Here is a 25,187-nt window from a genome sequence, read left to right as displayed (position 1 = left end):
TAGGGAGTAAAAGCAACATACGAAGAGAGAGAGAGAGAGAGAGAGAGAGAGAGAGAGAGAGAGAGAGAGAGAGAGAGAGAGAGAGAGAGAGAGAGAGAGAGAGAGATGAAAGTGAAAGAATTGTACGTGAGGAGATAGTAAAAAGGGAGGTACTAAATTATGAAGGGTTAGGCACAGAGGAGGAGGAGGAGGAGGAGGAGGAGGAGGTAGAGTTGGAGGAGGAGGAGGAGGAAGAGGAGCCCGGCAGAGACTCACCATCCCATGTCCTTGTTTAACTTTCCACATCGAAAATCATCAAAGTAACGGCAAGAATTCCTCAAAACACAAGCATTCGTTTCTCCCTCCCCTTCCCCCTCTTACCCCTAACTCTATTTATTTACTCTTCCCTTTGTCGTCTACATAATCTCTTCCTCTCTTTACTCTCCCCCCCCCCCCCCCATCCCCTTCACTCCATTTCCATCCCCAGTCATCCCTTACCCTGTTTTTTCTCTTCCTCCCAATACACCTTATCCTTATCTTGCCCCACACTTTCCTTTCTTCTTCCTCCCACCCTCTTACATTGCTGTCCCTGTTTTTCCATTTTTTACTATAATTCCTCCACCTTCCTTGCCCTGTACAAATCTTCTCCCTCCCTTCCCATCCTTTCTGTACCCCCTATACTTCCTCACTTTCTCCACCTTCCTTATCCTTTCTTTCCCCTGTACTGCTTCCAGACTCCCTTCTTCCCTCCCTCCCCTAGGCACCAAAACAGAGAGGTAACCACGTTGTTCTTGCAGGTTTGGTGCGACCACACGACTAGCGGCGGCGGCTGGACGGTGCTTCTGGCGCGCATGGAACAGACCAACCAGGAGGACTTCAGCAAGGGGTGGGCCGAGTACAAGGCGGGCATCGGAGACCCTGCCGCCGAGCACTGGCTGGGTGAGATTTGGTGGTGGTGGTGGTGGCAGTGGTAGTAGTAGCAGTAGTACCAGTATTAGTGAGAGTCGTGATCACTTCAAATTATATAGCACAGGCGAAATGAAGAAGAAGAAGAAGAAGAAGAAGAAGAAGAAGAAGAAGAAGAAGAAGAAGAAAAAGAAAATAATATAAAAAAGGGAGGAGGAGGAAAAGCAGGAGAAGGAGGGGGAAGTAAAAGTAGACACACGTGAAGTAATGAGCAACAAATAGGATGAAGATGAGAAAACAACTGAGCAATGAAGTACTAGCACCTAAACTAATACAAACAAACCAACCATTCAACACCTTTCTCTTCCTCATTTATTTCCCTTTACTCCCCACTCCCCATCGCAGCCTCCCTCCCTGTAGCTACCTTACCCTTAACCTTCCAGCACATTAACATTTTCCTTGCTGGTCACATCTCTTCCCTTTCCCTTTCATCTCTTCATTTACATCCCCTCTTCCCTACATTTCCCACGTATACCCCCCATAGCCTCCCAGCCCCTTCCCTGTCACTTCTACAACCCTAAAACCTCTTGCTAGTCACACCTCTACCTCTTTCCTTTATCTTTTCATCTCTTTTCTTCTCCCCTGCATTTCTCACGTCCCCGCCGCAGCCTCCATCCTTCACACTTCTTCATCCTTGACCGTTCTTGCTAGCCACACCTCTACCCCTTCCCGTCATCTCCTATCTCCTCTTCTCCCTTGAATTTCTCACGTCCCCGCCGCAGCCTCCCTCCCCACCACTCAGAGAGACGCCTCCACGTGCTAATGCCCCGCGTCAGTTTTGTGGTAGCAGGAATACAGGATTCGCAGGTCAGATTGGCTTCATTTGGCCCGATAACTCCGCAGCGCCGGCACACATCCGCAGCATTACCATTACTCATGCAGACAGCTGCGGCAATAACACATGAGGAAACTCGTAACAAGAGGAGCGCGACTCGCCTACGTGTACGTGCAACCGTCAACGTAAATCACCTGGCTTCACCTCGCCAGACTGCACTATCTCACCTCACCTTTCCAGCTGTACTAGCCCCCCTCCTTTCCCAGTCCTTTTCCTGACATGTATATTACTGCTACGCACATCCAGGCTAAGGCAAATCAAAGAGGCACAGAAAATATTTACCACAAAAAACGCAGCTTCGTGTGGCCATACATTAACAAAACAAGGGCGAGAGTTGTGAGTTATGTATTCTGGTGCGCCAGGTGTAATGTATACTGACTGCCTGACTGGAGCAGCACGTGCATAATTGCTGCCATGAATAATTATTGTTCTCGTTACCGCAGCTATTAGTCATTATTACGGGCAATTTCGAAGCCGTGAATTATTATAGGAGGAGGACAAGAGGTGAAAATAGCGAGGAGCATGCAGGTCTACAGGGCAGGTGAGGCCACGCGTGCCGGCCACCTGTACGCAGTCCGCGGGGTGCATTACAAACGAGGTGATGCGTGAGACAGCCTTAGGAGATGAGTGCAGCTCTAATATAGACATTGATTTCAGAAGGAGAAATAACAACCGGAACACGTAAAATTAATGTTAATCTTAGTCGTGGACCCTAACCTCCCACCAGCACCACTCGCAGAGACGCAACCGTCAGGCCGCGATAGGCGACACATGCGTCACCAGCGCCTCATGTTTCTATGCCGTGTCGTGCGCTGCGGCACAAAAAAAGTGGCGGTTTTCAATCAAAATTCAAACCTACAAAAAATTGCCAAAAAGAAGCAACATTAAAATTATAAAAGGTGTACATTTTTTGATAATTTAGGGCTCCATAGCAAAGCGGGGAAAATATATACCTGTCTGCCTGGGCCCTCGGCAGAAAAATGTTTCGTGCTGTTAAGTTAGTGGCAGAACTAGCAAGGCTGGCAGTGGCCGCGGCGAGCCACGAAGGCAGGAACGAGGACGTGGAGGCCACAGACCAGCCGAGGCGGCTGAGGGTTTGAAAGAAACTTGTTGACGGTGTTCCTTTGAGAGCTTAATGCGGCGTCAAGGTGGTGGTGGGAAGGAACACGAAGGCCAGCTGCCAGCACGCCTTGACGACTGGATGAGACATCACAGCTCCCTGAGGGTTCCTACACCTCTCACTGCGGCCAACAAAGGCTGTGTTGGAGGAGCTTCAGGAGAGGGGCGGAGAGGCGGCATGTTGGTGCGGCAGCCGTCCACGGCAGGCAGCCCATTGGTGCAGCAATTTACAAGCGATGTTCTCCTCTTGGCAAGCATTTCCATGGCGGGTTGGTCTGGCGCAGCTTTTAGAACTGCATGAAATAGATATAGAACTTCACGTCCACAGAATGGAGACGCAGCAGATTTCAGAGTTTCTGGCCTGAATTAGATTTGCAAGTTGTTAACAGTAGTTGGTGGCTGCAACGCGAAAACATAAGACAGGAGCTTCACAGTCTAATTAGGAACATGGCTTTGGGTCGGTTAATGTAATTCTATGGAAGGGGTTACGCGAACAATTGATGGTACCCGTTTTCTGTTGTGGTTTTTATTGTTGTTGCTGTTGTTACTGTGATTATTGTTGGGTTAGGAGCCATAGCATGTGTTTAACGCTACTGGCGCGGTGCACCAAGCCGTCCTGCCATCAAAGGTGTTGTATTCGATCAAGACCTGAATGTTCCGAGTAACACTCCAACTCTGACAAAGACGGAGTGAGGCCTTTGGGGCTGTCTACGGCCTCTTCATTACCATGTACATGAGGGCTGCCTCCCTGCTCCACCTCACCACCTGTGCCCCGGAGGATATGCACTGATGAAGGCTTTGTAGAGCTGAACGCAGCACTGCACAAAGACAGCCACAACAGTAGCTACAGGTCAGCGGCCACCTCTGATGCCTCCTATATGATATATATATATATATATATATATATATATATATATATATATATACATATATATATATATATATATATATATATATATATATATATATATATATATTATATTATATTATTCGTTCATTGTGTGTGTTTGTTTTGTTTGTTTTATTATATTTATATTCTGTTACTCAGTCTCCGTCTCCGTGGTGCAGTGGTTAGCGTCCCCTAAAGTCTGTGGCTCTGGTTATTATACTCTGGATGGGGAGTTTGCGCGCAGCTCACCTAGCTCTTCATCCATCCTTAGAGTGCGCCTGGTCGATACACCGGTACCTGCTGGAACTGGTGTGAGTGCTACGCCATACATTAATGCTTTTGTGGTTTCTAACCAAAATCATGATACGGGTTTTACCACCGCAGCCACGCGCACACACACACACACACACACACACACACACACTAACATATATATATATATATAAATATATATATATATATATATATATATATATATGTATATATATATATATATATATATATATGTTTAATAATGTAAACGTGGATGGCTATGTCCGTAGACTGTTCCCAGTTTCCCTGCTTAGGTAAGGTTTCGCCTGTGACACTGGAAAGTTGGAAGCAATCTGGTGCAAGTCTTGGGAAACCTTTTGCTGATCAGTTTACTGATGCTAAATTTGGCAGGGGATTCCCCGAGGCTGTATGCTGTTGACACTAAACATTCTGCGTGTAACACAGTTCATTGCGTAGGCTCCAAAAACCTGTTGAAAACGTTCCGTAGCAAAGTACAATACTGTTTTCATACTAAATACGAACCTTTGAAGGACACTGCACTACTATATTATTATTACTACTGGTTATGCTTTATTATACTTTACTTTTTATACGGTGAAATGGTGTGCATCAGTACTATTTCAGTATCCCGTAAATAGAGCAATGATATGTAAAACTGATATAAATATTTTTGAGCTATTCTTTAATTTACACTGGTCATAATTTCGATTTATTATGACTTTAGAAAAAAATATGAGTTCTATTTTCACCGCTGAGTCTACTGTGCCAGACATAACTGTCTTATTAAATTATAAGAAATGAGCTAAGCCAAATAATATAGAAACATGTATATTGCCCGAATTTCACCCCACTCCCACACGACCTCTGTGTGTAACGAAACACACGAGATATTATTAATCCAGACAAGGAAAAGTTTTGCCGGTGTCGTGTTCCTGGTTGCCCTTTATTCCTGGCTGTCCCTCCGTTATTTACAAACAAAAAGGGGGATCGCTATGAACACGCATCCGTGTATGCAGCTGGTCGCTTATACATGGTTGTCCCCCCAGAGTTTTCCAGTACGGGAGGGCATACTGTTTTATTCTTTCATAGGAAAAACATTGATAAATCCAGTACAGTGCTCTGTTTTGTAATAAGTGAAGTGAAGGGCCAATAAACAGCCTTCATGCAGTGACACAGGGGTAAATTCCCGGGAAATCGCATCTTACTATTTAAAAAAAAAAAAAACTTTTGATGTGCATATGCAGGCATGTAATTTTGGCAGATTTTTTTTGGGGGGGCTAGAGGGCATCATAGGTTCATGAGGGAGGGGGGGGGGACTAAGTGAGCAAAGCCATGCTGTCGGGGGATGCGTGGGTCTGTTTTAGGGATGTACCGATGTATCGGTATCGGTGGTATCGGCACATTTTAAGAGTATCGGTATCGGCTGATTTTCTGCCGATACAACCGATACTTGAAGGAATTTCGTACGTCGCATGTCACTCGTTGCAAATAATTTTGTTCGATAGAAATTGGATTTTCTAAATTGTTGAAAAAATATTAGAAAAGTGTAAGTATCAAGTACCATGATACTACACAGTTTGGAGTTTCCCGCGATTTAATTTTCATCACTTTAAACGATAAGATTCATATTACTTTGAATACAAGTATATAATACTTAGTATAAAGTACAGCCTTTGGTACCGCGGACGCGTACAATACAGGTTTAATACTAGTAGCTTTGGGGCGGGATTGGCGGAGCCCCTCCACTCGCCTCATTTGCCTCAATCGCCTGTCTCAGTCGGTCAGACGGTACGCTGCCAGGGTCTGGGGATTTCTTCACAGTCTTCTGCCTAAATATACGGCAATTAAGGTAAAGCTAACCTAGCTGAGTCAACTAGACCTCACGAGGCGCCTCCTCCTTCGCCCCTTGTCTAAACTCATGGGGGCGTGTGTTAACACTTCCCTTCTATGGTGGAACAACGAGTAGTGGGTCTTTTTTTTAACATCTGATATTGCCCTTTAGCTGCTGGAATTGTTGTATCAGTGCACAGGTATCGGTATCGGTCAAATATTTGGGTATCGGTATCGGTCAAAATTTTGGTATCGGTACATCCCTACTTTGTTTATTTACATTCAATTCTGAGTATGCGCAGTTCGAGGGAGGGCAGCCAGGAACACGACACCGGCGCCGAGGATGGAACCCACGACCAGCGAGATGGGAAAACCACTTCTTAATCAGTCGGCCAAAGAGGTACTCAACTCGCAGAGTGAGTTATGGGAAGCTCCCCCCATCAGCTGGGTCAGCACGACACTTGCAGCACGAGAGCTTGTGTGACTGATAGACAACCACCATGAGATCGAGGGAAAAAAACAACCTACAAGATGACTGACAAACCCCACAGCGCCACCAGAGGAAAACTTAGTATGAACAGACTAGAGTAAGGATGGCTTATATCCTTAGGCAGCTGGGTTATTGGATCCTAATCGTCAATTTCTTATGAAAAAATAGTTTCCCTTCCCTTAGAAATTTAATAAATAAAACACACACACACACACACACACACACACACACACACACACACACACACACACACACACACACACACACACACACACACACACAGAGAGAGAGAGAGAGAGAGAGAGAGAGAGAGAGAGAGAGAGAGAGAGAGAGAGAGGTGTGTGTGTGTCAAACTTTTTGAAAGGCAACTCAGATTTCAGGCAAGAAACTATTATTTCTATTTTAAGAATTTGATAACCATTTTCATCGCGACTCACTAGTTTTAGCTAAACCAGTTATCGTGGTGGGATGGGAGGGTGAACCACTAGTTATCGTGACGGGGATGGGAGGGTGAACCACTAGTTATCGTGCGGGGATGGGAGGGTGAACCACCAGTTATCATGTGGAATGGGGGGGGGGGGGGGGACAACCACTATATTTTATTTCACAGTTCTCTTGTGAGGATAGGGGGGGGGGGGAAGGGAACCATTAGTTCTCGTGCAGTAAGCAGATGTGTGTGCTGCAATAAAAACTCAAAACATATTGTATGAAACGTCTCGAATCTATTAAAATTTAATATTTCCGTCCTTGATGATGCTGAAACGAAGGAGTACCAAACCGGTAGCTTACACTAACCACCAAGGATTATCAAAGCGGCACTTGCACCAATCACTGGGGCGAGGAGGAAGAGGAGGAGGAGGAGTGTCGGGGACCGAGACGTTTGGCAGGCACACTAACGTAACATTGTACATTCGCTTAATCACAATATATATTTAACTGTCTTTACCTAACCCTAAGGAACGCTCTCTTTTACGAGGGGTATTGCTCCCTCCATACCCTCTACAGGCCACTAAGAGACAGGTGAATATATGAGTGTAACCTCCCTGCGGATGGGGAGGAGGGGGGAGAGCTTTGCCTCCCTCCAACCTCTAGCCCTGAAGTGATTCCGACTGCTTTACAGTTTGTGGTGATTATTGTCCTCAGCACATAAATATATAAAACCTGGATCTGACCACAGGACACATAGGCTACGTACAACACATTGGAAAACCCAAGACGGTAACACGGGAGCAGTACCCCCCCCTCCCCCACTAGCCTCCCCTCTACAGTACAAGCAGAAAGCAGTCAGGAAAAATCAAATAAATTAAGCTAAATTGACCTAAATCATACCAACCTTAACGTAGGTAATAATCAAATTCCCCCTAGAGAAAACCTATTACCCACATATAGTGAGATAACTACCATTTCAACACTGCACAAACGGCTACTTCCAACAACATGGTGACGCAAACTCCCTCTTAATTATGTTGCGCCGACTAAACGAAACTTTCCAACTTTTCCCTCTTAATTAAGTCTCCGTCAAAGAGTTTGTTGACCAATTATGCGTCTCTGCATTGTGAGCAGTAATACTTTATGCTGTGTTATAAAGATGATTGTCTCATGCTCTCGTTCCTTGTTTGGTGTGGTGATCCTTTTTTTCTTTAATAGTTATAACATACCAACAAGATCTAGAAAACTCTTCGAAACAGCGGCACACACACACATACACACAAGAGCGTGTGTGTGTTTGTGTGTGTGTGTGTTAAAGCGCTGCGCTGCCAGGCTTCGCGGCCTGGCAGGCGAAAGTTCGAGCCCCGCTCGGGCCGGGATTTTTCCGCTGACAAAGTGGCTAATGTTCCCCCTTGAGCAAGGGAGATGAGGTGTGTGGTGTGTGAATGTCCCAGCAGTACCCAAAGATCGACTATAATAAACCTTGCTCTGATCGGGAGGGTACTTGCTAGCGATGACGAGCCCAGCTCGTTATCAGGTAGTGGTGAAGTGTACACACACACACACACACACGGGTCAACACATATTCACTCTATATAGCTTCACCTTTTTTTGTCAGCCATAATTTTGCATCATACTTCACGCATTACTTCCTGTCTCAAAACAACGCCAAACCTTGAAAGATGGCCTGGAGTAACCCTAGAAAACACAGGAAGCAATGAAAACCGAACACCGACTCATCGGGTATCAACAAGCATAAGACGGTGTCCATACTTACACAATTTCCTCAAGAGTCGGATGTCCTGTGCCCGTTACCCCCCGTCACCACCTCCGTCCACGCCACCGCCCACTCTTTGGCAGCCCGTTTCCTTAGGGGTACCCTAATATGTTGGATCGACACAAATGAAGTTATTCACGACGGTCATCGGCTCGCGCCTGACAACGCAGGATTCACTCACTGCCCAAACACACCCGAAATGTGGAGGGGATACGGACCTAAAGTCCTTACAACGGCACAAACAATATCTATATATATATATATATATATATATATATATATATATATATATATATATATATATATATATATATATATATATATATATATATATATATATATATATATATATATATATATATATATATATATATATATATATATACATATATATATATATATATATATATATGCCTACGTACTTTGCATAAGACTATTGTCTGTATTTTGCCAGGCTTTCATTAGACTATTGTTCATTTGCCACTCTTCTGTATCCCAGCTCTTCATTCTTTTTATTTCCTCAATTTTCAACATCTTTATGTTTCCTTTTGTCAGGTTGGTGCATTCTTAATTTTCTCACACTTTACCCGGCTGTAGTCTGTCAAGTTATTCAGTAATGTGATAGATAACTGTCATTATTGATTTCATGTAATGTAACCTTCCAGTAAATAAAGCCGTCACTCAGTCCAATAGATTACTAAGCACTACTCAAGTCCAGGAACTCAAATTCAGATATCATAAACAAGCTATAACAGTCCAATTGACTCCAAATCTGCATATAGTACGGTATATGTGGTTCTCTCAATACACCGTGTTTGCTTTACAAAATTATCAAAGGGTGCACCTACAGCTCCAGCAGACCTCTACTCATCTCTCTTTGACAACTATTTCACCTGCCCGAGCAAAACATTAAATTAAATAATTTATTAAAAATCCTCCTTTCCCAGGTCTTGAGGCCCTGCACTACATGACTAAGAGCAGAAACCATGAGCTGCGAGTGAACATCACGGACTGGAACAACAGCACGGCCTGGGCTGAGTGGAAGGAGTTCAGGTGAGGAGCCGGACATGTGTGTTTTAGTAATGTTGCTTGCTTTTTTTTTTTTTTTTTTTTTTTTTTTTAACATTTTTGCCTATGGCGCCGGTAGGCGTTCTTAGTAGGCTTAATGGTCACTGGTCAGCCCCAGCTCGTTGTGGCGCAGGCAAGTGTTTAAAGCGGCTCCATCTTGCTTTGGCTCATGCTGCCCCCCAGACACTTTTAGAGAAAGAATCTAGAGTTTGGGTTGATAGGTGGTCTTCTGGACAGCATGTGATTAGTCTTCGGCTACTCGGCGGTGACTGACAAATCCCAGCTTGTGGCACCAGGCGGGGCGCTAACCCCCGCGTTATCCTGAACACGACACCGTCACACTATCCACTCAGCCACCGCCTCCCCTAGACTGTGGTCCTAATTAGAAGAGGCATCCATCTTGTAAAAACATATATGTAGTTTTACTTTGGAAGAAAAGGAGTTATTCTGAGAAAAGGGTTTGACTTTAAATAGTTATATAAGATTCTTAAAAATATTCCCAGTTCCCAGTCTAGTTATATAGTTGCTTGCTTTCCATCATCCAACTACTTCACTTGCTGAGTGCTGTCTTTACCCTGGTGTGTGTGTTTCAGAGTGGCGCCCGAGAGTGAGAAGTACAAGCTAACAGTGGCACGCTACACCAGTGACTCCCACGCCGGGGACGCCCTCAAGTGGCACAATGGCATGAAGTTTTCCACTCCAGACCGTGACAATGATGTTCTCCTTGGTGAGGAAAAGCCTCTTGCATGGAATGTGTATGATGTAATTGACCTTTGAGGAAAACATGCAATAAAAATAATGGCAATACTTCTACCATGATCAATAATTATACTAAAAATAATGTGCGAAAATTGATACACTCTTTCCCTTCCAGGTGGCCACTGTGCCAAGAAGAATGATGGCGGCTGGTGGTACCGAGGTTACCGTGGCTGCTACCAGGCCCACCCCACCGGTCGCTACCAGCACAACCCTGGAGACCCTCCCAAAACTTCCGTCACTTCCCGCAACTTTGAGCTCGGGCCAGTACTGGTGTGGCAGAACTGGCGGGGAGAGAGCTACTACCCCAAGACCCTGTTTCTCATGTTCCGGCCATCATTAAACTAAGGGAACACTTGTGACTTGGAAGTGGAATGCTCCCGACTGTGAGACGATGTGTTAATGCATCAGGCATAGATGGGACAAGATACTGCACAGATGGGCTGCTGATCTTAGTAGGAATAAGAGTTCAACATTATTGTATTAAGACTATAATTAGCTGTGATGGGTAGATCTGAGAAGGATAAATGACCTGTTGTATCATGTATAAGACAGTTATCCCCATGAAATTAATGCATCTATAGCCTACCCTACATTACAGTAACATTTAAAAGAATTATTGTAGCTTGAGACTTGAATATGAAACATGATCTGAGATACAAACACTCACATATGGAAATACAATAGAGATAAGTTAATAATACACAGACCACTTATTTTTTCAAATATGTCAGAGACGGATATTTTTATGTGTTTTACAGTTCAAATATGATGGGATTAAAAAGCAAAAAAATTTAGTACATTGGTAAACAATTTATATACTGGTCTTGTTTCCATGAAAGTGGCATCAAAGTTCAAAATTACCTGCTCCTGCAAACCAAAACATGTGTAGCACTTACTATACATACTGTTAACTAAAAGTGTTCTAAAGAGGAGCCTGTGGGTAACTAACCTGACACTGTTGATTAAGTGCACATAACAAAGTGGGACGAGAGGACAGAGTTCACCACCAGGCCAGTGCAATACAAGTTTCCCTCAAGAAGCTTTATCACAAGGCAGAATCAAACATTTATCTCACATGGGAAGTGTTCACTAGAATGAGCCCTCTCCTACACAGTTCATTAATTTTCTATACCTTTAAGGCCCATTGTCATGTCTCTGTACTGCCGTGTATCTGTTGTGGTAGGCTTATTGTAGCTCTTAGCTTGCAGGACCCCTCTCAGTTACCTGGAAAACTTGTCAATATCCTCCTTTTGGTTTTACTGACTCTTCCAAAGATGTTAAAGCTGTATTACTTAACCCAAATAAAATGAGTCAACTAGTAATAAAAAAATGGATGAAAAAAATCCTTGACAGTCCTCCATAGACTCCACTTACTTCCTTACAAATTTAAGAACACTTCGTTATACTCTATCAAATATATTATCTGTGGTCTTCATTAAGGAAAATTTAGATCATGAGATTAGTCTTGGAAGGTTGCTTAACTATTAAATGTCTTTTAGTCACTATCATCACATGTGTCTGTCAAAATGTGTCTCACTAAATCTTACAGCAGTCAGTTCCTTGCAAAACTGGTGATAGATGATACATTTGAATGTGAAGATCAACACCTTTTTTTTTAAGTAGTGTATAACTCAACAAAGAAAGGTCCAGTATTCTTTTCCATTCATTTCTCCATAATATACAAGTTTTCATGCTACCAAACATGTCATTCAGATGTAATGAAGTTCTCAAATCTTTCTCAGTATGCTACTAAAGTAATTCAACACTCACTTCCATAGTTCTAGCTACTGAGGTATTACTTGTGTTTTCAACTCAACTTTCATGAACAGTACTTAGCCTCTCTCGGTACTTGGTTTGACGCATGGTATTTCACACTGAACCAGAACACAAAAGAAACTCGTCCTGCTTCACACACCACAAGGACACACACTTCCTGTAGTGTTTCCCAGTACAAGCAAGCTCTTTCACCCCTCACACAGCCCATAGTAGGGAGGGAGGCTAGGCCTATGTAGTCTTATTTATCTATTTAAAAATTCTTTCTCCTCTACCTTTGAAATCATATGAAGAATTCAGTTAGTGCATGCATATTAGAGAGTACATATTAACCAACAGGTAGCTGGTTTTTAGTCATTAATCTTATGTCTTATTAGTCTATTTCTAAGACTTGTTTTTACAGTAGCTGAGTTCAAAATACATGTGCGTGTGTGTGTGTGTGGGTAGTTGTGTGTGGACAAGTCTTCCTTTAATCACCTCTCATTAGTGTCATAAATAAATGTTAAATGTGGTCATGTTGAATTACTATTATTATAAATTATCATCAATAAAATTTACCAACAAGATTTTAGTACAGTCTGCTTTTGTTTATCACTAAAGTGATTAGTGACGTGCATGTAAATCTGTCCACAGCGACTCTCGAACTCTTTGTCAATAATGGGTTGCAATATTAAAGTCTGACTTTTATTTGGATAAATTGATGTATTTACAGAGACTTGTTTCCTGGTTACCCTTAACCCATTATTAACAAACATCACACTACAATGAAGTTTACTGCAGTTATAATTATGTTCACTGCAGCTGCATAGTCCCCACTGCATATTTTGTCTTAATACTTTAATTAGCAATAGAGAGCATTTCAAAATACTCCTAATAAGTATTTTCGTAGATATGGACCAATTTTGTCACTTGAAAAATATCAAATAGCAATTTGGAAGAAATTTCTGAGTTGAATAACCAGAAAATGATAAGCCAAACATATGTGCCAAAAATTATATTAGACTTATGACTTACTGTAGGCCTTAAATTGTAGTCCTGTCTTGTGAATAAACTTTATACTTAAATTCACTCTATGGTTCACACTCTTCCTTAAGTCACTCCACAAACAATTTCGCTTTCATCTGCTACAACCAAGGTAAGCAACCACACACTACGCTGACATTTTTTTCCATTTCCTTACCTGAACAAATAGTCATGGGCTTCCCAAAACAGAAAAGGAACTTGTACATGAACACAAGTAATAATACTGCCTTTACATATTGTGCTTTTTGCGAAAAGATCAGTCTTGGTTACCCAAGCCCAATCTTCGATTAAATAATATCTGCTTTAGTCATAATAATCTATGGACAAATTCTTTTTCATCTAAACATATTTGTCTTCTTCTAAACCTCTCTTCCTCAAGCTTGTACCAGTCTTGAAATGGAAATTCAGGAAAGAAAAACTTGATTTCTTTTGCTGCATTCTCTTCTCCATCTATTAGTAAAAAATTTCATTACATTATAAACTACAATGCTAGAAAATAAATCAAGTAAAAACCTAATGGAAACTCAAACTTTCTTTATCAGCAATAATTTCTTTAAGGTAAGCACTAGGCAATGTGAATCATAAAAGGAAATTGCACAAAGGAACAAGAACATAGGAAGTAGGACACTTATTAGTATCACAGAAAGCATCTGATGAGAAAGATCTAAGAGATAAATTTAATAATGGCTGGCAGTAAATGCTTGCTTATACTACACCATAAGAGATATGTGAACAAAACATACACACTGACCCGTGATTTTATTTTATATCAAGGTATATTTTTCCTTTGAAGTCTGAATACTGCATATTCCTACAGTATCTTTACACAATTTTGGAGTATTATGCATGACAGGGAGGGTATCCAAAACAAATATTTTCATTAGGGAACTACCACACCAACCAAATGTCAGGAGACTCTTGTCATGATGGACTTCACGAATACCTGAGCTGATTGGTGGTGGTCATTTTGCATGTCAAATGCTAGGATGCATTTAAAGTAAAATCTCTACCATTACTGGATCACAATCACTCAATAGAGATTAGGAAGTCATAATGGTGAATATGTCTTCAGTGATGAGAAAGAATGAGAATAAATTTGTGACGGGAGTGTATGAGAGAAGGATTGAGGGAGGGAGTGTCAGGGAAGACCACCTGTGAAGTGGATCAATAGGGTGAGCAAGTATTGAAGTGAGAGAGTTGGAGGCAGCAGGATTGAGTGTACTAAGAGGGAGTGCCAGAACAGGGAGAGTTGGAGACATATCTGCCAAAAGAAAATTTGATGAGTAGGTATGTTGAAAAACTATAAGAAAATATATATAATTAACTAACCTGAGCCATGAAGTGAGTTGCGGGTGTCCGAGAGGCCATAGAGCCCTCTGAGGGTGTTGGGGGCCTCATACTTAGTCTTGTACACCTTGGTGGGCCCCATCAAGGTGCGCCACCGACTAATGGCGTCCTCATGGGCAAGGATTAGTGCCTGAGTGGGTCCACTGTAGAGGGAACTGAACATGTACACACACACACACACACACACACACATACACATATTTCAAACATAAAATCTTCAGAATATAATTTGTAATGAGAAGAGAAGAATGATGTACAAAATTTCAATATTCTAACCATAAGAATAAGACATTTATGAAGGCAGACACACATGAGAGAGCAATATAAAATCTGATCATCATCACCATCTTCAATAATGACTCATTATTATGATCATGATCATTAGCATCATTATTAAACCTATTTCCTGCACAGGCAAGGAGGGGATCAAAAAGTATTACTAAAGTGAGCATTATCTGTCCCAGAACTATTAAATGAAATAGGTCACAGTAAGTACACATAAATAAAAACAAAAAAAGATTAAAACATGGATATAGCCTTTGAAAGGAAGTTTTGTAAGATAAAATTAAAGCCAAAATTGTGTGCTACAGTCTAGCAAAAGGCTGCATGTTTAAGGGATACAAAACAATGTCAAGTTTTTTGTAGGAAAATTACTTCTAAATGGATACCACACTAGAAAAGACTTTTTACCTTGCCATAAAGGTTACAAGTCTGTTGTAGAAAAACTTCCCTTTGTGTTCTTTATAAAATTCCTCTGTATCCTGCCGACATAACTGAACTTGTTTGTGCCGCACAACAAGGAAATCTTCATCAATTACTGCCTTCCTTATTGCCTGAAAATAAAAAACACACTTTAATTGTTAGATTCCTATCTTTCATCTTCTTTCTTTAACTTGTTCGGCCATATGTCAGCTATAATATAAACATAGACAGCATGAACTGGGAGTCCACACTTTAAGGGAAAACCCATTCAATTTTCTATACTATTAAATACTGTAAACTTGAGGAAATTCATTAAAACAGGGTGAACCAACTAGTTCCATCAAACTCACTCTACTGAGGAAACCCTTGTGAAAGCATAACAATGAACTTAAAATTTGTGAGGCAACTCTACCAACATGGATGCACTGTTGCAGGAAGGGCAACAAGCCCTTACAAAGTATCCAGAGAGGGGGCATAAGTGGCTTTGTCCTTTATGCCCCTTTTCCTCCAGACACTTCATATGTAACATGCAATAAGTATCCTAGACAGTGCAGAAGGAATGGGGAAAATGACATGCTGCCGACCCCCAAAAAATCATTAGAATAAATAAAATGGAGAAACTGGTCTAACTGGCACACACAGCCTATCACTGTGTCAATCAATAGTGTGAATGTCCAGCTCCTCAAACTAAAACTACCACATTTCCGGCTTTGGAATTGACGTGAGCGGTCTTCACCTTCACCACGTAGGGCACACGGGTCACGTCAGGCTTCAGCAGCGCCAAGGTCAACTGCAGGCGCCTGGCCATTGACCTCTCGTCTTGACAGGACCTGTAGACTTGTTCCGTACGCGTCGTGCTGCCTGGTGATGCTGACAGGCTCGTGGAACACAATCCCGGCGCCTCCCCTTGTTGACATGCAGCTTGGCCCTGGGCTTGGTCTCTTCAACTCACAGATACTCACAGATAACTGATCATAACTCTCACCTTCTGCTTCTTCTTTTGAGCTGGTCCTCCTTGGTTACTTCTTTACGCTTAGATACTTTACTACGCACTCTTATATAGTTACTTCACTGCGCACACTTACATACTGCATTATGCACCACTGAGCTCTTTTATCGTACACTTTGCTTTTCTATTTTATTTTCCTTTGTTTTCTTCACTTTAGGTTACTTTAGTCTTTTCTTTTTTGCATTTCTCTTTTCTGTCCTTTTGTTTGGTCTTTGATTTTATTATTATCGGAGACTTGGGCATTGCATTCACACCCATGCACCGTGGCTACTCGGGCTGGAAAGAGTAAATCTATGGGTGTATTGGCCCGAAACTATAAAGAGGCATTAGCTGGAGTCCCATAGTTTATTCTTCTTCTTGAGTGTTTTAGGAGGCTAGTTAGGCTGCGGGACCACGGCCTCCGTCACTGTTAAATGCTACCTAGCAAATGTTGTTAGTTTGTCGTTGTCATCAGTCCAGCAGGGTAGGGGTTAGATCCTGTTGCTCCCTGCAGGAAGGTCTTTGTACACTTGATGGCTTGGAAAGGAATGGATTTTATTGACCGTGCCTGACCCTCGCAGGCCGCCACCAGACCCAGACCAATTCGCGGGACCCAAACACCGCTACGCTGTGCACGCAGCCTCCCACGGGCCGGCGAGTTGATCTTTTCTTGAGCTTTAGTTCCTCTCCCTCAGGACACCATCGATCCGCGGACTGACACACATTCGAGAAGATGGTGATAACGTCCCCGACACTGTTTGCCCGCACTAGGGGAGGAGACAAGTACTGGAAGAGGAGGAGAGTGTTCTCGCTGACTGCGGTGAGCACTGCGTGACACCGGCGCCTGCATGTGCAAAGGCCGCCCCCGACCCTCACACACCAAGCACACACGTCATGTGCACACTTGAAGCACACGTCATGTATACACTTCAAGCACACACGTCATGTATACACTTGAAGCACACACGTTATGTACACACTTGAAGCACACACGTCATGTGCACACTTGAAGCACACGTCATGTACACACTTGAAGCACACACGTCATGTACACACTTGAAGCACACACGTCATGTACACACTTGAAGCACACACGTCATGTACACACTTCAAGCACACACGTCATGTATACACTTGAAGCACACACGTTATGTACACACTTGAAGCACACACGTCATGTACACACTTCAAGCACACACGTCATGTATACACTTCAAGCACACACGTCATGTATACACTTCAAGCACACACGTCATGTATACACTTGAAGCACACACGTCATGTACACACTTGAAGCACACACGTCATGTATACACTTCAAGCACACACGTCATGTATACACTTCAAGCACACACGTCATGTATACACTTCAAGCACACACGTCATGTATACACTTCAAGCACACACGTCATGTATACACTTGAAGCACACACGTCATGTATACACTTGAAGCACACACGTCATGTACACACTTGAAGCACACACGTCATGTACACACTTGAAGCACACACGTCATGTATACACTTGAAGCACACGTCATGTACACACTTGAAGCACACATGTCATGTATACACTTGAAGCACACACGTCATGTATACACTTGAAGCACACACGTCATGTACACACTTGAAGCACACGTCATGTACACTTGAAGCACACACGTCATGTATACACTTGAAGCACACACGTCATGTACACACTTGAAGCACACACGTCATGTACACACTTGAAGCACACATGTCATGTATACACTTGAAGCACACACGTCATGTATACACTTGAAGCACACACGTCATGTACACACTTGAAGCACACACGTCATGTATACACTTGAAGCACACACGTCATGTATACACTTGAAGCACACACGTCATGTACACACTTGAAGCACACACGTCATGTACACACTTGAAGCACACATGTCATGTATACACTTGAAGCACACGTCATGTACACACTTGAAGCACACACGTCATGTACACACTTGAAGCACACACGTCATGTATACACTTGAAGCACACACGTCATGTACACACTTGAAGCACACACGTCATGTACACACTTGAAGCACACACGTCATGTACACACTTGAAGCACACACGTCATGTACACACCATGTACACACTTATGTACACACTTTATGTACACACATCATGTACACACCATGTACACATCCTGCAAAACACTTCATATACACATGTCATGCACACACTTCATGTATACACCATGTACACACACCATGTACACATGTCATGTACACACATCATGCACACACTTCATGTACACACGTCATGCACACACACATCATGTCAGTGGCTGTAGGCAGGGCCCTGCCCCCATGAGGAAGTGACAAACATATATTTACCTGCCTTTTAGTGACCCTGCAGGAAGCCTCCCCATAGGGAACAGCATGCTCGTTTCTGATGTGTTTCAGGGTCACTAAAAGAAAATATAGTATGTAGTTACGTGTTTGTGGGGGCACCATCCCCCTCACTCCATGAAGCATTGCTGTTCCCAGCAGTTTATAGTTGTTCCAGCATGGTAGAGCCAGGGCTTGTTGACATGATAAATTAGAGAAAGTGTTACTTTTACACAAATATGCACAGTATTTTTGTTACTAAATCTTTTATGAGATAATATTTTTTCTTCTTTTTTGAGAAAATAAAGTGATCATCGGATTTACATGAAAGAGAAATGAAGAAAAAATTTTGAGCTAATTGAACTATCACCTTGAAGTTCAGTAACTGAGTTAATTTTCTTTTATATCTGATTTTTTTTATATTTAAAGCTTATTTCCAGCTAGCTGCATCTTATCCTTGAACTTATGTAGCATATTTATCATTATTGTTTCACAATTGTCCCTGTTTGTCACAGTCTCATGTTTTGAAAGGTAATGGTTGGCTGATGCTTCTATATGCTCCAAGTTGAAATCTAACTACTTTTTTTATCACAGCACTTCTATGGCCGAAAGAAGAATTGTTACACTTCTGCTATAAGATATGTTCATCGGGCTCTACAGTATAACACTCTGGCACGACAGCTAAAGAAGCGTGACCTTAAGGAGGTAAGTTTCTTCCTTTCTTACATTATAATATTACTGTAATTCAGATTATGAAGCCTTTCTTCTGGTGATTTTGTCATGGTATTAAATCTTAAATTATTTTGAATTCATGAACTGCATTATTTAATTTTATGCAATTAAGGTTTACATCATAGTATCTGTTTCAGTTGTTCTCTTCAGGCTACATTTACACCAAGTGAATCGATTAAATTCAAATCAACGTGACTCATGATTCATCTTGATTCACCACACTAATTCAAATGGGGCTCTTTACACCAGGCAAGTCGAATTGGTTTAAATCACACCGCACCGTGGTGATACAAGTCAATGATTCATTCGGGCCCATTTTTCATTAGTCACAGCGAGTCAGTAGAGGAGTAACCATCATGCTACCAGACATTCTGATCGCCGCACAGCTGAGGTTTTTCAGTCACTGCTGAGTGGCCTAAGACTATCCACATGCTGGCCTGAAGAGCACCCATCACCCTGGGCTCTAGATAACCTCTCCAAAGAGAGGCTCAAAGATGAGTTCCGGGGGGCAGCATGAGCCAACACAAGATGGCGCCACTATAAACACTCGCCTGCGCCAGAACAGGCTGGGCCGACCATCAGGCCCCACCGGGAAGAAGCCTACCGGCACAATAGGCCGCGACGTTAAATAAAATAAAAAAATGGTATTCTGCTTTCTTACGTAGGATCCAGTCAACTCCACCAGCATTTTAAACTACACTTTGCTCATCCTAAAAAACTCATAAAACTTTTCTAAATTATTCACCAAATCTGGAAACAAGCGTCCGTGGCTGTCAATTTCAGGGCTTTTAGCATTAATTTCATGAACCCATATTCATTGTGTACGCCTATGCCTATGCCACCTCAGCCACAGCAACACTGCTATTTCAACGAGAGCATCTGCATCCATGCTTCTCAGAAGCAACCTAGGTACTGCCTGTTGACTCTGACTCAGTCAGTGGGAACTGTGCAGATTCAATATGACTCGAGTGCAATGATTTTTCATGATTTGAATCAAATTGATTTGCTTGGTGTAAACGCAGCCTCAGAGTAAAGCTAATTGTACCAAATAGTACATCATTCCAAGAAATATGAATTATAGACCAGAAGTGTCATACATGTAAAATTATTATACATGAGTTGAAGTGTTTGTATACTGAATGTTATCTCTATGCATATTAATACTTGTAATTCTTTCTTTCTGCCAGTTATATGATACACGCATTACTGCTGCTTGCACTGAGTTAGGCACACAGTACACAGACATGAAGAGTGTGCTGGACAACACCAATATTGCCTTGGACAGAGGTATTTTGCAAAACCTGGCTATATGGGAGCCACGATCTTTCCGGGTAAGAGACATTTCAGATTGAATTCTTGTGTTTTGGGGGAAGCACATAGCTGGGCACGATAACAGAAAACCTTATTCCCGATAACTGATAATGTAAAACCTTATCGGTGATAACCGATATTCGTTAACTGGAGACACAAATATAGGTGATAACCGATAACCAATACCCGATATAAATCCACAATTCCGATACTAGCTAGCGATAAGTCCGATAGGCGAAAACGATATTATATTGATATTTCAAATAAAAAACATGGATGAATTCAAATTTTCATTATCTGTATTTTAGAAAACTTACAAAACCTGAAAACCACACATTGACACATAGCCTACATATGGACAGTAATACTAGAAACGCCTGAACCGGTGTTGTGTTATTTGGCTTTGTTTGTGTTTATTTTGGCTTTTGTTTACAAACACTGGTCTCTCGTGAACTGCGCATGCTCAGACCAGCAAGCGTAGACCTGTATAGTCTCACAAAGCTTTTTAACTGTAAGAGTTGCTGGAAGGCTGAATCAGACATACAGTACCACTACCACCATCCCGGCTGTTTCTAGAACGACACTCTGTATGAGTTGTATTTATACGTACAGAGTGTCGTTCTAGAAACAGCGAGGATGGTGGTACTGTATGTCTGATTCAGCCTTCCAGCAACTCTTAATGTGTTAAAAAGCTTTGTGAGACTACAGGGCTACGCTTACTGGTCTGAACATGCGCAGTTCACGAGAGACCAGTGTTGGTAAACAAAAGCGCCAGCTTTTGATGATGGGACACCAAATAACACAACACCGGGTGCCTTCAATACCATGGCATGCTCACAAACGAATATGGAATATCAAATTTGAGGCAGTGAATAATCATTTTTGGGGCAAAGTTAAATGATTTTTCTCTTTGATATATTGATTTTTGAGTCTAACATAAAAAATAACCTAGTGTTTTAATGTTGATGATCTAAGTATGGAATCTCTTCACCAAAGATATTTCATACCCCAAAGTTTTTTCATACAACACCGGGTGCCCGGGCCACGCATGCGCAGTAGGGAGGAGACAACGTTTTTTTTTCTGAGGCGGAAAAAAGTAGCGATTATCGCTAGTTTGGTTACAAAAGTAACGAAGATACCGATATATATTTAAATAAGTAGCGGATGGCCAATAACTCGATTTTGTTATCAGCGATAAAGTATCGCAATAACTTATCGCGATAACGCCCAGCTATTGGGAAGCATCTGCCTGATTTGTTTTTAAACCCTTGCATGAAATAAGGCTAACAGTGGATTATTCTCAGAGATTTCCAAGGTACTGCTGATATAGTTTGTTTCATTCCATCTGTCCACCAACAAAGCAGGACTTTTGATAGATGTGGCACCTGCGCATTTCTAATTCGTGAATACTTGAAAATCAACTGTTGTGATAGACATTCAAGCTTATTTTTAATAATATATTTGAATGTTTATGTATACAAAAAACAACTCAGTCATTTGCATCGATAACCTAACACACAAGCACACGAAAAGACAAGCTTGTATCAAATAACATTGTCCCATCATGCTCGAATGATCTTTGGTTTTTCAAATTCATTGATTGATAGCTCATTTCAGGTATATTAAAAGACATCTGGCTGTGCAAGTGCAAATAATGGGTATTTTAATTCAATGCATTTAAATATTGATTAATAATCAAAATAACATGAAATAGTAAATAATAACTCTTGAATGTGAGGCTAGGCTATTTTGAATATTAGGCTACCCATGTTATTTACATGCAGTACATTGAAATTCCCTATGTCTAGACACTTGCAGAGTCGGATGTCACTTTATGTACCTGAATGAGATGAAATATGGGTATCTGAAAGGCTATAAGTCGTTAGAGTATGATCAGACTATACTGTTTGATATACAAGTTGTTCTTACATATGCTTGTTTGGTTGATTATCGACGCAAATCGGCATGTTTGTGGTTCATATAAGAGGGTTTGAGGGTTTTATGTATACACAAACACTCAAGTATATCACTGAAAATGTAAAGTTGATCACACAATCACGAACTACCAATGCGCAGGTGCCACATCTTCGTTCAGGAGTGGACAGACGGAATGAAACAGACTATAGTAGGAGTAATACTGGTTTGTAATACCTACAAGGGTGCAGTGCCTTGCAGTTTCCTGAGCCATGTAAGAATTGCAGAGAAAGCAGAATAAGGAACTAATGAATGACCTATCCATTAAAGAAAATCATCACTCTTTAAGGTGCATTATGAGAACTTTCTGGTTGTATTGAATTGCTAAATTTTCAGCAACATTTTGAGATTCCATTCTTGTGAATTTGGTTACTCTTTTGGTTGAATTTCATAACAAGTCTTCTGCTGATCTGACTGAGGCTGCTGCCACCCCAGGTAGTAGTATTTGTTCCTGGGTGATTGTTGTGTTCACTGTGCACTTATTTTTGTCAAATGATTTTCAGTCTAGTTTGTTATAATTGCTTTACTTATGGATAACTATCACTACAGCATTATAACTGTTATTAGTAAAAATTGCATAATAACTTCAGGCCTAACTTGTATGCTATGCATTCTTGATTGGAGACCTCAGAAGCCCTGTTTAGTGATTTGGGCTGTGATAGTTTGGATCCTACCTCACACAACACATTTTCAGTCATGTTATTTTCTTCCCTCAGGCTCTCACACTAGTTGCCAAAGCCAAACAAGCAGAACTTGGTTTGAACTCCTTGGAAGGTCCTTCTCCAGCTGGTGTGATCACTCGGGGAATGTTGTAGTCATTTCTTCCCCTCACTTGAATGAAAAATATAAAGTGTTTGTAGAGACTATACCAGGGCTACTCAGCTGGTGAACTGCGGTCTGAATCTGGACCTTGCGAGTGTTGTAGCTGGACCCCAGGCTCCAGGAGTAGATAGATATAAAAAAATAACATGAAGGTCCTGCCAATGGATTCTTGCCAGTGCATTTCCTCCACTGACCGTTGACCCTACAGTCAAGAAATACACCAGGACCTTCATGTTATTTAATTATAATTTTCTACTCCTGGAGCCTGGGGTCCAGCAGTAATATTTATCTGGACCTCTGCATACATTTGAACTTGTCTAGCTGGACCTTTGCTCCTAATAGTTGAGTAGCCCTGGCCTATACCCGAAGTCTTCTGGAGCAAAACGGTTATTTTCCCTTTGTGATTGAGAGATCTGTGGAATTATTTATAAATGTAATAAAACTGTATATAAATATTAGTAGTATAAGTCTACTCAAGAAGAGAGCACATCTCGCATTGCACAAAAATGTAACCAGTGTCAATATTTGAAGAGAAATTACATATTGAAATCAGACAAGAAAAGGTAACCTGGGTTAAGTAGACCACATTCCTGTTGGCACCCATAGTAAAATGAGTAAGTCCAGTTGACAATTTCTTTCTGTATATTCCTTCTGATAAGAGAATCATTGGCAGAGCAAGAGTTAAAAAAAATTCCTAAACAATTAATTGGCTTCATTTTTTATTCCTCTTGCTTGATATTCCCCACTCTTTCATTAATTAGGGGTCTGGTTTTCAAGATGGTCAACACTTCTATAAACTACCCAGTAGTTTATATGGGGATAAGTGAAGTTTAGCAGACTGACTTCTATAAACACCCATATAAACTACCCAGTAGTTTATATGGGAATAAGTGAAGTTTAGCAATGTTTCTCTCAATGGATAAGTCTGAATTTTGAAGGTTAGTTTCAGTGTTGAAATCATGTAGAGATTGAGTCGCTCTGAAAACTAATGTCACATCATCTTAAAATCTTGATACAAGACGCTCACAATTTCAACATTGTGAAACCCACATTCTTTAGAATTCGGTATGTCTTTCACTGAGAGAATTAATAGTTGGTTGGCAGCAGCATAAAAAGCAAGTTGCAGGGCTGAAGGCTAAGGGTAATTACAGAAGTTTCAATGGAGCACAACACTCATGAGGCAATGGTATTTTGAATTGCTTGTTCATCACGAGATTTGTGTTGACAGGGTTGTGATGGTATTATAAAAAATATTAGCATATGATAATTAACTTTTGAGAGCCAAGTTGCACAAAGTTTGAATAGGGAGTGGAACTTTATGCATCCTTTGTGATGACTGGCTTTAATTTCCTCTTGTACAAATTATCACAATGCTGAGAAATATGCACCCAGGACCTTCAAATATGGCCAGGAAGGCTTAATATATGCCTGACTACCATAAGGGGGCTAAGATGTCCAGTTATACCAATGAAATATACTAACATTACATAACAAATAGACAAGGGAGCAAGGAAAAGATATTTGGGCAAGTTTTTAAACAAGCCCAAAATCAATTACCCTTTATACCATAGGAGCAATGCCTCAGCTTTTGAATTTAGAGAAAGCACACAATGAAGTAGACAAGAGAACTATGTGGGGTAGTTTTGTGTATGACTCATCAGGTCCTTACTAAGGGCCGTATTACAACTCGAATCCGAGAAGTTTCAGGTCCCTTCAACCTTTGTAGGGACCCGAATCTTTTA

At 41.5% G+C, this 25,187-nt stretch overlaps 3 protein-coding genes across 3 annotated transcripts; 2 read left to right on the top strand and 1 right to left on the bottom strand.

Moving 5' to 3' along the window:
- Positions 1 to 374: 374 nt before the first annotated feature.
- On the top strand, positions 375 to 13,255 carry LOC127001783 (microfibril-associated glycoprotein 4-like; the record flags this gene model as incomplete). Its single annotated transcript, XM_050866942.1, has 4 exons — positions 375 to 918; positions 9,535 to 9,640; positions 10,249 to 10,382; positions 10,530 to 13,255. Coding segments are annotated over 4 exons (1,014 nt in total), but the record flags the coding sequence as incomplete, so codon positions are not given.
- LOC127001780 (nucleoside diphosphate kinase 6-like) lies at positions 12,817 to 16,224 on the bottom strand. Its single transcript, XM_050866940.1, has 4 exons — positions 15,996 to 16,224; positions 15,248 to 15,390; positions 14,540 to 14,700; positions 12,817 to 13,660 (listed from the first exon to the last, which is right to left on the bottom strand). Exons 1-4 carry the CDS (start codon positions 16,065 to 16,067, stop codon positions 13,518 to 13,520), a joined length of 519 nt encoding a protein of 172 aa, XP_050722897.1. The 5' UTR covers positions 16,068 to 16,224; the 3' UTR covers positions 12,817 to 13,517.
- Positions 16,225 to 16,812: 588 nt separating this feature from the next.
- Positions 16,813 to 24,068, top strand: LOC127001781 (39S ribosomal protein L20, mitochondrial-like). The gene is made up of 4 exons (XM_050866941.1): positions 16,813 to 17,067; positions 19,201 to 19,311; positions 20,526 to 20,669; positions 23,340 to 24,068. The coding sequence occupies exons 1-4, from the start codon at positions 16,981 to 16,983 to the stop codon at positions 23,436 to 23,438; spliced, it is 441 nt and encodes a 146-aa protein (XP_050722898.1). The 5' UTR covers positions 16,813 to 16,980; the 3' UTR covers positions 23,439 to 24,068.
- The last annotated feature ends 1,119 nt before the right edge of the window (positions 24,069 to 25,187 follow it).

This window comes from Eriocheir sinensis, chromosome 21 (genome assembly GCF_024679095.1).
Source record: "Eriocheir sinensis breed Jianghai 21 chromosome 21, ASM2467909v1, whole genome shotgun sequence".
NCBI classification, from domain to species: domain Eukaryota; kingdom Metazoa; phylum Arthropoda; class Malacostraca; order Decapoda; family Varunidae; genus Eriocheir; species Eriocheir sinensis.
This window is presented reverse-complemented; position numbering and strand designations above follow the sequence as displayed.